Below are 18,303 nucleotides of genomic sequence, written 5' to 3' on the forward strand. Positions count from 1 at the left end.
AAATAGAAATGTACGCTAATTATAATACAAAAATAATGAAACTTTGATTGTATTACATCCCTGTTGTGTTTATGTCTATGAATATAAAAAATGATACTAATTGTAGAAGATATATAGATAAGAAGATACTATCACATCGAAAAGTATAAAATATCTACATAGAGAATGCAGGGCGATGATAAGAAAAAGATCGATGTTCGCGCTGAGCACCATGATTGCGTTAATGTTAAAGATGAAAATGAGGAGAAAGGATGGCCAAAGAACAAATTTCCCAGTAAAATGTTCGCGATGGATTGTCCTCGAAGATGTGCCTGATATCGCATTTGGATATCCGCCAATCGGTTATTTTCGTTCTTGAAGAAAACGTGAGCCTTGTATAATTCTAATAAGAATAATACTTGAGAGCCGAGTCGAAGTAGAGTTACGTATTTATAGCTGATCTAAACGCGGTTTGATTTTCTAAAAGACACTCAATTGATTTGGCAATTTTTATTTTGGTATATTTTTTATTTTAAGATTCTAGGTAAATGGAATGACAGACGAGAGACTTTGAACTTCTATATGTCGATGTAAAATATTTTTTTAATGGCAGTACCTTTTTTAAAAATTATTATGTATTACATTACATCATCACTGACATTGAAGAAACTTCCCAATTTTATTTGCTCCTTAGTGAAAGAATTTAGAAAACAGTAATATCTCAAACGCCAAAAATAATACATTAGAAAAATCATCCTAAGGTAGAAGCACAAACGATGAAAAATGGCCAAGTTTATTTGGAGTGTGTGTTTACATAATATAATACTATCTTCCGAGTATGAATAAAAAATTTGGAAAGCTGTCTATAAATCAAGAGAAAGACTTTTCTAGAAACAATTACGATATATCATCGTGTCTATCTATCTACTCAGTCATTTATTCTACAGACATCTTGTTACCTTAAAAGAAAAATAAAATGTTCTACCCTTGTTATCTTATATACAAACAGCTGCGAGAAACTATTTCGAGATTAAATTTTTTTTTTAAATTATTCTCTTTATGGTAAATAAAGAAACCACAGATAAGCACACCATGCTATTGATGGTCAAAATGCGGTATACTTTTAGATCGATGACGTTTAAATTGGACGGCACTGTCTCTCTTTCTCTCCTCTTTTCCCTACATATCTCTTCCTCTCTTAGCTCTTCAAATTCGAAGGTTAAACGCAAAAAAGCGACGACGACATCCACAGCAGTCGCCGGGGACACTGGCTTCCGGCCAGAGTCAGGCTTTCGTTGTCTCGCCACCAGATAGCGACGGCTACGGACTATTTAAGTGAATTTCGCGGTCGCTCGGTGCTTCGTTTTGTTCAGCAGCGCAGGTATTACCCCCTTTTGAATGTTTGTTTGTTTCGCTTCCCTTTTGTCGTCGCGCAAACGACTCTTCTGCACGTCGTAAAGGGCTTAGTCGAAAGCGGCGCGTCGATAAACGACGATGCGCACCGAGGAGTAGTGGATCGAAAGGAAAAAAAGAAAAAGGAGAAAAATAAAGAGAGAGAGAACAGTGTGAAAGGCTTAACGGGGGTGGTCCACACCCCCCCGCAGCTCTTCCAAGTGCAAAAGTTGAAGAATTGAAGACAGAAGCATTGGTAAGTCCCCTCGCCGCGCAACCATGGTGTGCAGTTGCATATAGTGTTCTTCGTGTGACTACGCGCAGTGTGACAAATCCTCCGTTTCCGGAATGAAAACCGCGGGAGGATGGAACGTAAGTGTAGTGAAAAGCCAAGAAGGATTAGCCGTGAAGTATCGTATTATTATCGTGATCGATTCTGATTATCGTGAATAATCAGAATCCCTTCCTGATTTTACCAGCGAAAGGCTGCATTGAAGAACGCAGCCTTATGGTGGAAATTGCAAAATTTCGTGCGTCAACATTGAGACATCATCGCGAGATTTAGAAATTCGTAAACGCGGTAGTGATTGCTCTTCATTTATATTGGCGGTGGCTCGACTACTTTTAAATAGCTAGCCAGACGAGAGGTGCCTCTAGAGCGTTATTCTACCTCGTAGTGATTATCGGCTGATATAGAATTTTGTATATTAATTCAGGATATTTAGAATGTTTCTTTCATCAATATTCGGAGATTTAGAAACTGCGTATTTTTACGAACAGAGTACCTAGTTTTTTTGAAAATAGAATATCTCTTGTTATTTTATACTATAGAAAATGTATATGAAATTTCACGAAACATAAGAAAAAAAAAAATTGTACGATTCATAGAGAAAAATATGAGGAAGTATGTTTTTATTAAAATCGTGTTATTTTTATATTTGTTGTTTGTGATACTTTTTTTTTACAGTGCAAAATGGAGACATAATTTCTTTTAAATGACTTGAATAATATTAGCAAATGTCACTCTAGAGTATTGGTTTTCAAAGCAGGATGTTTATTAATCAGCGTGTGTGAAAATATGTGAATTATTGAAACCAAAGAAAACGTTGCAAATTTTTATACTCGACGTAGATATATTTTTTTAGTTTTATTTTTATATAAAAATCGTGTCTCGAAGTAGTAATATTACGTCATAAGATATTTTATAGAAAATTCTAGTGGATTTCATAAGCGATATTGTATCTTAATCATAAGTATAAAGTACCCTTAATTTATTGCATCTTGGAAAAGACGGAAATAAAAGAAAAATGAAGAAATTAAAATTATAAAAATAAATATTTTTTTTTAATACAACTGTTTTTATTTTATTTTTTGTTAGACATAGAATGTTTACGTCAATTTGTGAGGATGTTTTATATTTATGGCCCAAGGCTATACCGCGATTTGAAACATTTAGAAATAATAGAGCGAAGCTGAATTAGAAAATGTATGTTATTTAAAAAAAGAAACGTTATCAAAAAAGATTGTTTACATGACATTATTCAAACTGAGACATTATTTTATAATTATCTAAACAAAAAAATTATCTTATCGATATTATCTTGAGTATTGCGTAATGAAAATTACATGAAGCGAGTGGCACGAGCCGATTCTATTACATTACACGTGTGTTGTTTCACTGTGTGATAATATAAGTACGCGGTTGCATAATAAGTGCTTGCAAAGCGAGGTCCGCAGATTAAAAGCGTGTCGTTCCGTAGTAAATAAAATATCTTAACGCGTCGTAACGCTCACGCGGAAAGTTCGCGTATGCATAAAGCGGCTCGGGGTGCATTGAGAAAGTCAGTAAAAAAATGTCGTAAAACCGCTTAATATTCCCGATCGCGGATGAAACCGCGTAAAACCCGCGGCTTTTCGACGACGAGTAGGTAGCGGTGCGTATTACGCGACCTATAATAACTAGAGCCAAGAATTCATTTTAGTTTTTGTAGGTCACCACCACATCCGCGCGCTCGGGTAAAACAATTTTCGCGAGCCGTGGAAATTATTTCGACCCGCGACGTCGCGGTAATTTGTGCAATTCTGAACTAGAATTAAACACCGACCGCGGCGAATTGCGCGCTGAGGGAGATATTTAATGAAAAATTAAATCCGCATGCATTTAATAAGAGATAACACGTGTCCATGCAACACACGTGCGTTCAGCTTGTTACACGTTAAGCTTTGGCGTTGCTAAATGGGCAATTTTTAAACCCGGCAAAATTAACGCTTTTAATACTGAAACTCGAATGCGACACATAGGTAAACATTTGTTTTTCTTTTCTCTCGTATTTGTTCATCCTTCCGAGTAATTTCTGGCCGCTTGTTATATGCGACGTTATTTATAAAAATTTCAAAGGCATTTTGTTATCTTTGGCGATGGGTCCGCGGTAGAAATACGTAATGGATGATTTCATATCGTGTGTCGTAGGGAATGCGTTAATGCGTGCACCGTCCGTAATAGTCGGGCTTGTAGTCGGGTATAGAAACGCGTTTATGCGACCGCATTGCCATATGGTACCACGTCACAATAGCATAACATAGACATATCGACATCGCCATTAACATTACAGGAAACGATTTGTCGAGAGATGACTAAGTCAAGTCAATATTGCATAGTTAGCTCCTTCATAAAGCGATTCATCACAAATTAGTCTTTTTATTTGAGGAATCATAAATTTATATTTAACTAAATTTGAGACGAATTAAAAAAAACGCGATGTATTAAAGGAATTTTTTTAATTAACTTTACAGACTTTTTGTAATTATTTTTTTAAGTGATCGTAATAATTAATTCATCCGGAAAAATAACAAGAGATCAATTCTTTTGGTATAACATTGATTTTGTCTACTGAATTTTAATATTCTCGAAGAATTTGTTTTCTTTGAAAAAAGAATTCTGATTGATCGAGACACAATCATTTACGAAGCAAATTATTTAGCATAGCTGGGACAATTGCATACGATTTTTTTTTACATAAATGAGAGAAGACATCAATTTTCTTTGAGACTGGATAATCCAACAAAGCGGATTACCTCATCCCGCGTATCTATGTGAGGCATTCGTCACATATAACGGCGACCTCTACTTGTTTGCCAACAAGTGCTGTACATTTCTTATCCTTATGGCCCGTCCAACATGTTGCATCTCTCGTCTTCAAATAGATTCCACCAGTCCACTCACTCAAACCGTGACCACAGATCTGCTTCTCCCAGCTGCGCTTTTCGCGCTTTCTGTGCTTAAAATGGATCAAATGTATACTTATATATCTCGACTAGAGAAATCAGCCCTTGTTATGTAAAGGGGTTCATAATTTGTTTGATTGAAATTTCAGACAATAAGACATCATTTTTATTACCATTTTAAAACTGAAAATGTTCTACATGCTTGAAAAAAAATTTAATAATATTATACAAATACTGCACATATATTTATTTCGCATTCCGGAGAGTTAATTTTATGCTGAGATATTATACACTTAAATTTTATAGTTCTGGATTCGTGAAAATCCTTACATTTTCCGTCAAACTGAATAACTCATTATTTCAATAACTTTTGTAATTCAGATTATTCATGCTTCCACATTTTTCATTAAAGCTTAAAGCATCCGTGAATATATTCGAGAAAGTTGGTGCATCCTCTGACTTATTATGAAAGCATAATCGTGTAATCATACTCGGTCTCATATAATCTCAGTAATGAAAGTAAAAATACAGTAACTGTTGAATACTTAGTTTAAAAACTAAATTCAAAAGGCGATAAGCTATTTTGAGAAAAAAATCCGATTTATAATAAATAAAGCCGAAACAATGCAAACTCGCTAATGTTATAATTAAAATATTTCACGAGTAAAGAAATGTAACGTTTCCAAATCATTATCACCTCTTAACAATCCATTCTATTGTGGACCGAGAATCGAAAAACTACCCCAAGAGCGTCATAGTCCTTGGCGGGACGCACGTTGGTGGGAGGGGAGGAACCGATGCCGAAGATCGGGAGAGCGGCAGCTCTCCGAGCTGATCTCTGCCAAAATAATTAGGAAGCCGTCGTCGAAGACGTGCTAAAAACGTTCGCTCGAGCGCGCGCGATTTGGCCGGCTAGTCGCGTCCCGGGCGCTTGAGCGAGCTGGTCGTCCGGACAGTGTCCTCGGCAGAGAGCAGTTCGCAGCGGAGTGTTGTGGTGCCGCAGTACCGCGACCAGTCGCCGAGTCCGTGCCGTATCGCGCGGCGGGTGTCCGCCCTTCGGCTCTCCGGAGCCGATCTGGCGACAGATTGCGATCCGTCGAAAGGGATAGTCAGCGACGAGAGGGTCAGTTTTGCCATCCGCGATATTCGGGCTTTTACTTTGTAGAATAAAAAAAGCAGCCCCTCTACCCTGTTTGTCGTAACACTTTCTAACAACATTGGGTGCTTTCTATTTAATGACACAAACGTTCTACCTTTCTTTGCGCTCCATAACAAAGACAGGACATCTTGTGTCATCAAATGAAAAGCACCCATGATGTAGTGGATGTAACAGTGATTAGTGAGTAATCAAGTGAAATTGTTAAATTGATCGCGCTGTAATTGCTCGCTCGGAAAGTACATAAAAAGAAACTGAAATAAAAATTAGGTGCAAATTTGAAAATAATCTTATTAGACCAAGATAATTATGTAGGATACTCAAGCTTGATGCTGCAAAACGTTTTTACATTCTAACAATCGGTTTGAACGTTTTTTATAATTATTTTCAGATTTATATCTAGCTAAATTTTTATGTACTTAAGCAAAATATTGTTTTTGCGTAGCTTTGTGAAAAATCGAGATAAAATCATTAAGATTTTTGCTATTAGTCTGTTACAACGTAATCGCGGTTTAAAAAAAATTTCACAAATGCTCATATCTGTACTTTAATTATGTTGAAGAGTGATTTAATTAACTTTTAGTGCGTTTGATGATTTTCCAGTCGTTTATTGCGCACGATGAGTTGTTTGTGTCCTGAGTTAATTTTAATCACTTTTACAGATAAAAAAAGATATTAATTCTTGCATATATTTTAACATCTTTAGAAAGTATTTATAAGTGGTGTACAGGACATGAATAACTCAATTATGTGTGTTGACAAAGAGTTAATAACATTTGTATTTTTATAACTAAAAAAAAAATTAATTCTATTTGCGGCGAAAAGTAAATATAAAAAAAAAGTTGATAGGGTTTCCAACGGACTCCGCTGGTTGAGAGTTGAGTTTCTCGTCTCGATTACATTGCTTCGGATTTGTATGCTAGTTTTAGAATGTAAATGAGAATCCCCAGTGGGAGATCTGTATGTGATGTGTGTAATTAACCGCTTGTCAGCATTTTAGCGGAATGGTTTTGTTCTGACAGTGTTTTCCAGCTTTCAGCGTGAGAAGTTGACGTGCGATGATTACGAGACGTATCGTGAGAATTAGATACGATGTGTTTAATTAATTACTCGCACTTTGCCGGGCTCTTTGTTCCTGAGTGTTATTATTATCGTGAATTTGCGAAACGGTACAGGTGATTAATGCATATATATATTAAATAGCTGTGCAGGATCTTATGGGAACAATACGTACGTGACATATCATTGACATCACAAACGATAATTAAGAAGCATGATGAGAATTATGTAAATTTGATACGCGCAAATAAATGTTTCTCTTTATATGTCAATCGCGTCGTCTTAATTTGAATTAATCAAAAAAAGTTTAATCGTATATAAAAAAACGGTTTTGCTAAAATATTAAAAAATTTAACTAGTTACAGATCTGAAAATAACTTTGTAAGCATCTCAAACATAATGAACAAAAAATTTTGATATTCTGGCAATCAGTTTCAACGTCCTATATAATTATTTTATGTGATCTAAAAAAATTATTTTTTTATTTGTATCTAGCTAAATTTTTAGATACTTCAGCAAAGTTTTTCCGTGTAGAAAGATAGCGTGAGACTTATGAATGATAATTGCTTGCTCGTTAACAATTTTAACATGCGTGTTATTGTTATCTCGATGGCACGAACTTAACGCAAAATTACAGCAGATTATGGAAAATAGGTATACTACAATGTTTTAAGTTTCAAATGGGGCCTTGGTAAAAGAAAATTCTTATGTTTAGAAAGAAAAAGATCGTCAGAAAGACTTATCGCAGCGTGTTGGGATTCGATACACATACGACTTATGTTATAAATCCTTCTGTTTCACGAGCAAACATCCCCGAGACTTTTTGTGTCCAGAGTTCAAAGACAAAAATCCAAGGGATAATATAAAATACATCTACTAAACAATGTCGAAAATATCCGGTAGCTTTTAGACGCATTTCAGACATCTCTTGGAATCACGCCAGCGAGATCTTTGGACGCTCTTCGTTCCGACCGTGCCGTCTCGAATTTGCAAGTTAATGAGGGAAGTTAACGTCCAATGATTATGGGGCGATGAAGAGCAGGATAGAATCAGTCGCGAGACTTATATATACAGACGGGTGCATTTAGCCATTCTCTAGCGTGTGCTCGTATAAATGTTTCGTGGAAGGCATAAACATCTGAGATGGAAAGGAATTTCGCGGAATGTAGTGAAAACGACCTTGAAAATAAAAGCTCGCCGAGGACAAAGTGAATCTTAATTTTAATTAATGGATTTCTGATTGTAGGAAGACATTGTGAGACTTATGCAAAAAAAGAAACGATTTTGTTGAAGTATCTAATATTGTAATTTATAGGAAGATATATAGATCTGAAAATAAGTGTGTTGGGTTATGAAAATAATTATTTAAGTCGCGCTAAAACTGATTATTAGACTGATTACAAAACTTTTTGCAATATTGCTTATCTTGCTTGAAAGTCTTATAAAATTGTTTTAATGGTTCAATAAAATTATTTTCAGATCTGTAATTATTTAAACTTTTAGATATTTCAGTAAAATATATCGTTTTCTCTACGGATAACAATTCCGAAGCGCTTGTTAACAATTTTAACGAGCGTTTCTATCGAGAACGTTATCTCGCATAGAAAGAACGATTTGTTGAAATATGATATATAAAAATTTAATTGGATTTCGATCTGAAAATAATTTTGCTGAGCCATCGAAATATATGTAGACAATTTAAGCAATGCTGTAAAAAGTACATAATCATTAGTATGATAAGCCAACAAAATTATTTTTAAGTCTAATTAAATTTTTGATATTTTGCAATAATAAAACCGTTCTTTCCATGCACGCGCGGTGGTGCAAATTTTCGTGGAAAATTAATAGAGAATTACCTGAATTTATGGAAAGCAAAATAAAGCCAAAGATCATGTATGCTTAAGTTTTTAGTTGATTTGACACAATTACCGATGATCGTAATTAAGATTTTTTCATGCAAGGTCAGACTGTTTTAATCTATCTTTGAACTTGACTTAAATTTTAGAATTGCATTCAATCACGTGTTTGAGCAAGAAAAGAAATTTGAAAGCAGAATTACCATAAATTCCTCATCCTAAATTCCATAACTTTTGCCCAATTTCCTGACAGAATTTTATAATTTTTCCTAGTATTTTTAATAATACTTTGAAATTTTTTAATATTTTCAAAAATCATCAAATATTGTGATGAGAGAACAACTTAATATAACAATGTAAATTACTATTAATATTGCTGACATTGCTTACATTGTTTTAATTTTTAAGTTGATAGTATTCCAAAATTGAGTACATATGATGTATATATATTAAACTCTTTTAAAATAAAAAATTTTCCATTAATTTTGCAGGAAATTTTTCAAAATTCTCTGATCTTTTTCCTAATTTCCAGTTTCATAGCAACTTCAAAAATCCAATTGAAGGGAGTTTTGCGTATCTTGGTACTGGAGGACTCATCCATACATCTTTTCTTGTTTTCAGAAGTTGTGATAAAAGTTATAAGTCGTGAGAAATTGACCAATTACAGTCAATTACAATAGAAAAAGAATAATCGATTGTGACTAGTCAATTTCTTACGACTTTTTAAAAATTTACGACTACTATATTGTATTATCAACTTGTACTTTTGACGTAATTCGTTATTCCAGCAAACGTTGCTTGCCCCCCGGACTTGTTTATGTCGCGCGGATATAAATAATAATTTCATCGTGTGTCACGCCGATATTAATAATGCGAACTGTTCGCTTAAGATTGTATTAACATTTAGTTTCTTGGAAAAATGAGATATTTGAACCATTCGTTTCGTTGCGAAGTCAAAAACCAGCTGAATCACGTCACGCTATACGTAAGAAATTTGAAATAGATTAAAAAAAAAAGAAGAGAAAAAAGAACTAGCGAAAAAATGTATTGTCAGGAACTTCTGATCTGTTTACGTTGTTTACACTTTTTGCTTTTTGCACTCAAATTCTCCATTTTTTCTTTTTAATACCGAATATACCATATGTTTATCTTATTGTTTTAAGTGTAAAAGTTTGTAAGGATTTTTTTTCAAACAACATGCACAACTCTTTCGTTTATCACGACTCTTACAGAAATCCAATTCAATAACGGCAAATTTATTACTAAATTATTATTACTAAAATTTAATAATTTTTTAACTATTAAAAGCAATAAACGACAGTACTTTTAATACTTAAAATAAGTAATTAACCCCACTACCTTCCAGTATTAAATTTCTATTTAGGAAAGTTACGATCTCTCGCGCTTTAATTTCACGAAGAATCGCGCTTAACTTAAGCATTTCGTAAATGAATTCAGGATGTATTATACACGCATTTTTTAATAGAATGAATAAAGTTATGTAAAAAATTATAAATTTTCCTATTGTATTAAAAAGTAATACGAAAAGTTCAGCCACAATTTAAAATTTCGGTCAAAAATTATTTCAAAAATTGTAGATATGTTTTTCAAAAAAGTTGAGATAAAGTAAGAAAACCTTATTTCAACTTTAAAATGGCATTATTAAATATAAGTGTTGACCTCATTGAACTGTTTTATATGATCGTTAAATATCTAATTGTTAAATGTAATATTAATTTTGTTGAACTATTTTTCATTCATTTTTATATATGGAAGGTGCAAATTTTCAATTCTAAGGCGATATTCATAGTCCATTCTTATTTTAAAACTACTTTAAGTAATGTCTTACGATGCTAATACAGCTTCCTGATTGGATGAAATTTTGAGATTGTAATTAAAACAATCTTAAATATAAAAGTTAACTATGAATAGTCACTTTTTTAAGCTATTATGTACTAGGTAGTCGAGCGTGTATTTTTACATGAAATAAAATTTTAAATACTCTAGTAAATTTACTTTTACAATATTCCTCGTTTGAAGGTGTACGATCGACCTCTTGATACATCCTTTAGAATTCATCGGGACGAAATTATTGTCGGTCAACAATCGGCGGCCCGTCGCTCACCGATATCGCGGTTACGTAAGGAGAAACACGCCGCGGACGGTCCCGTCACCGGACGGCCGTCTTAAAATACGCGCCAAGGAAATAGCCTAGCAGAAGCCCGAAAATAGCCGCGCATCACGTCACGCGTCACTTAGCCAATGGCGTCGCTCCACATGCTCGCTATCCGCGAGACGCGCTTTGACGCGTGTCGCCGCTGGTCATCGCGGATGGGCATCGCGACGCCGTTCGTCGGGGGACGTCGCGCTCGCGAGCGTATTTATCGCAATGCCGGGTGTCCCGGAAACGACCGTGGGTTCATCTGACGGTCGTTTAATCACCAAACGATGGACCATCATCGACTCGCGCGGGAACGCAATCCGGCGTGGCGCGCGACGGCGCGCCTATCACCGATGAAACGCGCCGCTAGGCGGCGCTGGCGATCGCGCGATGATTCGCCTGATTCGCGGTGTCAGTCTCGCGGAAGCGGAGGTCAGGTTGGCAAGTCGTTCGCGCTGGTCACATTGTCCGGGGAAAATGACGTGCGTCCCGTGCATCCGCGCCTCGTGATAGCTCGCGCGTGCAGCGTTTCGCAAGTAGCAACGGCAGCAGCAGCAGTAGCCAGCGGTAGTAGCAGCAACAGCACATCCTCCCTTTAGTATCTCGCTTCGTCACGTTTTTCCACCTTTTCCTTGCCTTGGCTCGCGTGCGCGCGCGCGCGACAGTGTGACACAAGTTTACTCCGAGAGTGGAACGTGAAGTTCATCGCGAGTTCTGTCGTGGATAAGCACGCGCGTCGCCACCACCGCTGCCGTCGTTGCGCGGCTAACCTAAATATTCGTCGGCCGTAACAATTTTCTCTCTCTTCTCTCTCTCTCTTCTCTTTCCTTCCCTGTCTTTCCCCCTTCGTCGCTCTTCTCTCTCTCTCTCTTTCTCTCTACCCCCTCTCCCCGCCTGGTTTCTCTCTCACTCTCCGTCTCCTCTCGCTCTCCGTTGACACGTCGTCATCAACGGGCAAGTCGTGCCCGTCGCACGTCAACGCGAGTCACGAAACCTCGGCGAGGATATACCCGTAGTCCGAGTGCGAGTGCATGTCGCGCGGACACGTCGCGCTCCGAGCAGTGAGTCGAAACCGCGGTGGAGTGCGCGCCGCGCTTCCTCCGTCGTCCCCGTTGCCGTCGTCGCCGTCGGCCCGTCACGCGAATCTACCGTCGCGTTTCGTAATTTTACACGGAGGCGGAACACCGTGGGATAGTCTCCTGCGTCCCGACGACACCTTCGGTAGTTGAAATTTAATTTACCTCTCTCTCTCTCTTTCTCTCGCTCTCTCTCTCTCTCTCGCTCTCTCTCGCTCTCTCTCGCTCTCGCTCTCTCGCTCTCGCTTTTCTGCGCTCGTTTCTGTAACTTACGTGGTACTCGTGGATGAATTTACGTGGCGAACTCCCAATGGATTCTGCAATCACAAAAAATCGCATTTTTAGTAGGTTTTTTCTTAGGACACGTCACATAGATTGGCTTCTTCAAAGCCTCTTCTTCCCTCGGAAAATTCCCTTTCAACTGAGTGTAATATGACTGCAAGTATTATATTCTAGAAAAAAAATATCGCGGAATATATCTAGGAGTATTTGTCTATGTTCTTTATTGAAAATTTTGTATAGGTTGAGAGGAGTACAATTTCTTGGGTTTATATAAATATAATTTATTTCTTTGAATTGTTATATGTGTATATTATTAGAATTATGTTTGTAAAAATTGTTGAAAAAGCGGTGAAATCTACATCTGGTGAATTAGACATTTTTTATCTGTGAAATGTGACATTTTAGAGATAACTGGATAATTAAAAAGTGTCTTACAAGAAATGATATAAATGTCTTACAAAAATGTCTTACAAAATATGACTTTAAAATTTACTTAGACCTTGAAACTGAACTTTTTACATTTGCATATATTTAAGCATTAACAATAAAAAATCAATTACATTTAGTAATAATTATAGAAGCAATTGTTAATATAGAAAAATTTAATATATGTAAATATTCTAAAAAGAAAGATCAAATTTTGTGAATATTCTAAAAAGATTATTTTCTTCACTTTTTGTCTTGTGACTTGACATTTTGAGAACAATTGAGAACATTATTATATGTCTGAAACATTAATATGTATCTATATTATATAAAATACGTTATATAATATATTTAATAATATACAGTGAATGCAAAAAGTATTTCCACAGGGGAAATTTATATAACAAGACGTATTAGTGTAACAAATAAACATTAATTAGTAATTTTTTATGCTGAGTACATTCCTGATAAAAAAAGCTTCGCGTATTTTTTTGATCTTAGAATTTAAATTTCTCTACTGTACGAATAGTTTTTGTGCGTCTAAATAATTTTTCATTTCAATATAAATTAAAATCTTTAGGATAATACACACTAATTAATACTCGTGTTTTTAGGGACAATAATTTTGGGTATTAAACAGCATATTTTATTCTTTGTCAACAAATTGCTAGTTAATGTTTACTTTTTATTAATAGTAAGATTTTTAAAGTGTAAAATAAAATAGTAAAATTTTATCTCCTATATATATATCGGTACTTTTTACACTTACTGTACATATTATATCAATACATTCGGTAGTCTTGAATACGATATGAATTACTGTATGGAAATACAGTGTCTAGAATAGTTTCTTCGACAGCATTCATTAGTTTACTCAATTTTTCAACCATTTCATTCAGAACGAATGACCTACTACTTATAAAAGCTCGCTGATTGTATAATTTGTGTTGTTTCTTATTTTTTACTCGCGCTTGATTTATTTACATCGATGTAATTTTTGTACTCTGTTCTGTTATTTTCTTTACTATTTTATCAGTATGTATAGCATAACGAATGTTTTATGTAACAAATAATTCTGTTTACTTTCAGAAATTGTTAATGTGAATGAACGTACACGATCATTACTGAGAGGATAACATTGGTGAAGCATCTACGAAGCAGTAACCATGGAGGACGGCCATTGTAAAACTGTGGAAGAAGTGATAAATTACTTCAGCGTCGATTCTGATCAGGGACTAAGTCCCGATCAAGTCAAAAGGAATCAGGAGAAGTATGGTCTCAACGGTAAGTGACTAATCTTTCTTTTTTAAAATATTTAAATTTTGGTGCTCTTGATGGATTGTTCGTTTATCTATTCGTCGATTAGACGATTTGCTTCAAAAGGCGCATACAATTCTCTTAATGTCATACAAATTAACATAATCTATAAAATATTCATGAATTATTCGCGCTTAAATTAGGAAAATTAGGTCGATTAGTAAAATAAAATTAAACAGTGAAAGGTAGTTTTGTATTTTTATTGTTCACTCCATCTTGTAAAAAGTCGTTATGCGTTACGTATGGCGGATTATTCAAAGCATTTTAGAACTGTCGTCATTCCTTTCAAGTTTCTTTATCTACGCTGAATTGGCTAGACTTTTTTAAACTGTTTCTTAACTGTGAAATTAAATTCTAAAATAATTTTCCGCCATTAAGTGCATTTAAAACTAATGCACACAAACATGAAGCTTTTATTGTCAATTGGCATTGCGGTTTTCTGTTTGCGTTCGTATTTATTCAAGAAGGAGAAATCTCGTTCTCAGATCACTTGAGGAAAAGGCAGAAAGGCCGGCAATGGTGACTGCGGGGTGTCCTGTAGGTATATTTGTGCGTTATTACGCGTAATTCGCAAGGCACGGAAGCGATATCGTAGCGCTCGCGGAAATAGCGCGCGTCTATTCGCCGCCACGGCCGCGGTGTGAGGAGCATAAGTAAAAGTACCCTTATCAGTCTGATACGTCCGTCGGCCGTGTGTGTGCCACGCGTGTTACTTGTCCCCACCATCGATGCGGGAGCTAGCTACCGCCACCACCAGCTGTTGTCGCCTTCTCGTACACGTGTTCAGAGCCGTAGTTTTCTCCGAACGATGATTACGCATGTATCGTTTGATTTCGACCGCAGGATTGTTTCCACTGTTTCGCCACTTGTACACAGAAAGAACACGATTTTGTTGAAGTATTGAAAAATTTAGCATGGTACAGGTCTGAAAATGATTTTGTTGAGTTATCCAAATAATTATGCAGAACGCTCAAATTAGTTGCTAGAATGTCGAAACTTTGTTGCAGCGATTACATATAATATTATTGTGCTTGAGATTCTTACACTCTGAAAATTACCGTGTGAATTTAATACCATGGGTTGATGTGAACACCATGCGGTGTCTATATAAATTTTATTGTGCGTTTGTTAGTATTAACATCGTAATGTGAATTTATCGCCATTGAGTTGATATAGACACCACGGATTATAACAGAGTTGCCACAAAACTGAATTCAGAAATTGGGAAATTATCAGGGAAATTGAAAGAATATTTGGAAGAGTCAAAATTTTGCAAAATTTTCTGGAAAATTAAAACTCTCGACTTCAAAGAAGTTTGATATACGTACGACATATCTACGCAGTTTTAAAATATTATCAATTTGACAACTAAAAATTCAAGCAGTGTTAGTAACATTAATAGTAATTTACATTGTTATGTTAAATTGAATCTCTTAATAAAATATTTAACGTTTTCCAAATCAGGACGAAAATATAAAAAAGTTAAAAATATTATTGATAATCAAGAGAAATCATGAAACTTTATTTAGAAATCAAGGAAAAGTTATGGTATTTCAATATGAAGAATTTATGATAATCCTGTATAAATCGACGTCATGTTGTTTATTTTAACACAGTGAAAGAATTATGTAGACACTATACATAAGATTTAAAATTTATATCGATATTTTGTAGAATAATTCTTTTGATATGGTCCAACAAAATTATTTTCTAATCTATCTAACTAAATTTATAGATATTAGCAAAATTGTTATTATAATATATTTTCATATATCTCTACCTGAAATGTAGTTCGCCTATTGTAAAGTATTCTTTCATGCACATAATGTACATATATCAAAAATTAAAATGAGGAAATGGCGTTCATTCAGAATTACCTTCGATCAGCATTTCAGGTAATAATTTGTCGAAATGTTTCTTCTATCACAGTCATGTGTGCCAAGAGATTTTGCGTATACCTATTTATTTTTCGCAAGATTAAATTACCATTTATCAGAATCATGTACAGTTATTTGCATGTGGTCTGATTTCCATTTCATTTTGAAGAGGCTGCTTATGACGCGTGTATCTGTTGACGGTTGACAATACATAATGTATTAATTGGGAGCGTTTAATAAATCATCGGCATTTCAATTTCCGTCGCAGATAAACCGCTTAATCGAATCGTACGTATATATTTCGAGAAATGCTTCGAATTATGCTGACGTCGGGATTCAATCGTGCTTGAGAAATAATAATTCCTTTGTGATAGCGTCAGAACTTAATCCCTCTCCGATAACGCGTGATTATTGTGGTTAATTAACACGTCAATCAACGGCCATGACAAGTATATTGTGATAAAAGGCTTATTATTTTAATAAACTTATCACTATACACATATAATTTTTAGTGACCTAAAAGTCATAAAAGCTTGTTAGAATGATAGTACAAATTACGTCAATAATAATATGTGTAAAAATTTCATGTGTGATAAAAATTACAAGAAATACAAGAAATATGAGATTTATTAGGAAACTACAAGAGATTACATTAAATGTAAAAATAAATTTTTACTCTTTATTTTTTCTCTAAAGGATTAACATATATGTTTTATAAATAATTTGAAAATAAAAATAAAGCAAAGGTTACAAAATTTTATAATAGAAGTCGCTTTATAATCGCTTTATGATTAACTTCATACAGGACTCAATTTTACATTTTACTTCGTACGTTAAAATATAAATCTACATGCAATTACATGTAAATAGAATATTCATTATTTTAGCTTTTATACCAAAAAGCGACTTGATTTATAATTTTTTTTCTCGCACGGAATGCCAGAGATCCGGGTTTGACTCTCGGCCGAGGTAATATTTTTCGCAATAAAAAATTAATTGTTCACAGTTTTTCATAGGTTATTCAATATTATTAAGATCGATATAAGATGCGTAACAGCATCAATAATCGTTAAATTGTTAGTCAATTTAACTCATGATATTACTGCGGTGGTTTATTAGTGTTGCGTTTCAAGTCTAAAAACAATTTCGGAGCGCAATCGAAGAATTACATATGTAGTATATAAATTCACACGCAATTATATAGAAGCACCCGTGATCCAGTTTAGACCACTGTGGTATTGTCTCATTCGGTTTATAATTTTTTCCTTGATCTCATACATTTATTTATATCGTATGATTAATGACTAATTAAGGCTCAGTAATTAGATATCACTTAAATCTATATATTCTCTTATCTTGTACCCTAAGTTTCACGACTTTTCTGATCAAATACTTCACACTATTTTACATTTTTACATTTACCTGATTATTGCACAGTTTTCATGCAAAATTTTAGCATTTTCTTTATTTTCATATCCTACTAATTAATTGTTCCATACTATGCCTGAATCTTTACGCCTATTCTCCCTTCTTCTTCAACTCCCCACCTCTCTCTTCCAACAATTTCCTTAGAAGATTGATTGCCTTTCATAGCATCTAAATCTTCATTCTATGACTTACTCCATATTTCCTCCTTAACCTTATTCTACAAACCGACAGTTCTTCTATATAATGCTCCATATATGCGACTATATCTGTGATGCTCTGATTTATTTCTCGCAGAATATGACGTGCTTCAGAAAATATTTTTGATCGAATACTGATAAATTCTGTAGTCGAATTAAATTAGAAATTGCGCAGTGACACATTTGATTAAACGAAATATTGATACCCCCCCCCCCCCCCCCCAGCATATCTCGCTTTGTAACTTTTGTCAGTTTAAAACAAAGACTGCACATTCTCTTCGGTGAACGCGCGGAGGAAGGAGGAGCGAGCACGTGTCATGAACGGTTTATTTTTGCATAATCTGCTGCTAGTTAGCGCTCGTCGAAATGTCTGGTGTTCTCCTCCCGGAGATTAAGCGTCGAGAATCTGCCAAGATTTATCGGTGCGACTGCCTTATGCGATATGCTTGTTCTCTCTTGGGAGATTTCCGTGTGAAAAAAAATGAATCTTGAGAATTTATTATTGTACTTATTTTGAATCGAAAGATATAAATATTAATCTTTAAGTTTTAGTAAATGGGATGGCCACAGCATCTCAGATGATAAAAATTTTTATTATTTGAAACTATAATTACATGTTATTATAATTATGATAATTATTGTTAATAATAAGAACTGTGTAGTTCTTCTAATAAATATATGTATATGTAGTTGACAATAAACAAATGACTATAATTGTAGTTATTATTATCATAAAAATGTTACAGTTACTATAACTCATAATATTTTTGAGCCAACCTTATTTCTAAAAATGACTATAAATTATGTTTAAATTATAGTAATTATGATTATTTTTACAGAACAGTAACTACAATTATAGGCAATTTTTTATT

At 34.7% G+C, this 18,303-nt stretch overlaps 1 protein-coding gene across 3 annotated transcripts in view; it reads left to right on the plus strand.

Annotated features, from left to right (window-relative positions):
* The first annotated feature begins 1,329 nt into the window (after nt 1-1,329).
* SERCA (ATPase sarcoplasmic/endoplasmic reticulum Ca2+ transporting SERCA) overlaps nt 1,330-18,303 on the plus strand; it is a 56,786-nt gene continuing 39,812 nt past the window's right edge. For all 3 annotated transcript variants that reach the window (XM_018538953.1, XM_018538954.1, XM_018538952.1), the window contains exons 1-2: nt 1,330-1,627; nt 13,702-13,896. In XM_018538953.1, coding sequence (XP_018394455.1) covers nt 13,779-13,896 — 118 coding nt within the window. In that variant the 5' untranslated portion in view covers nt 1,330-1,627; nt 13,702-13,778. The remainder of the gene's footprint in view (nt 1,628-13,701; nt 13,897-18,303) is intronic.

This window comes from Cyphomyrmex costatus, unplaced genomic scaffold (genome assembly GCF_001594065.2).
Source record: "Cyphomyrmex costatus isolate MS0001 unplaced genomic scaffold, Ccosl1.0 scaffold2, whole genome shotgun sequence".
Classification (NCBI taxonomy): domain Eukaryota; kingdom Metazoa; phylum Arthropoda; class Insecta; order Hymenoptera; family Formicidae; genus Cyphomyrmex; species Cyphomyrmex costatus.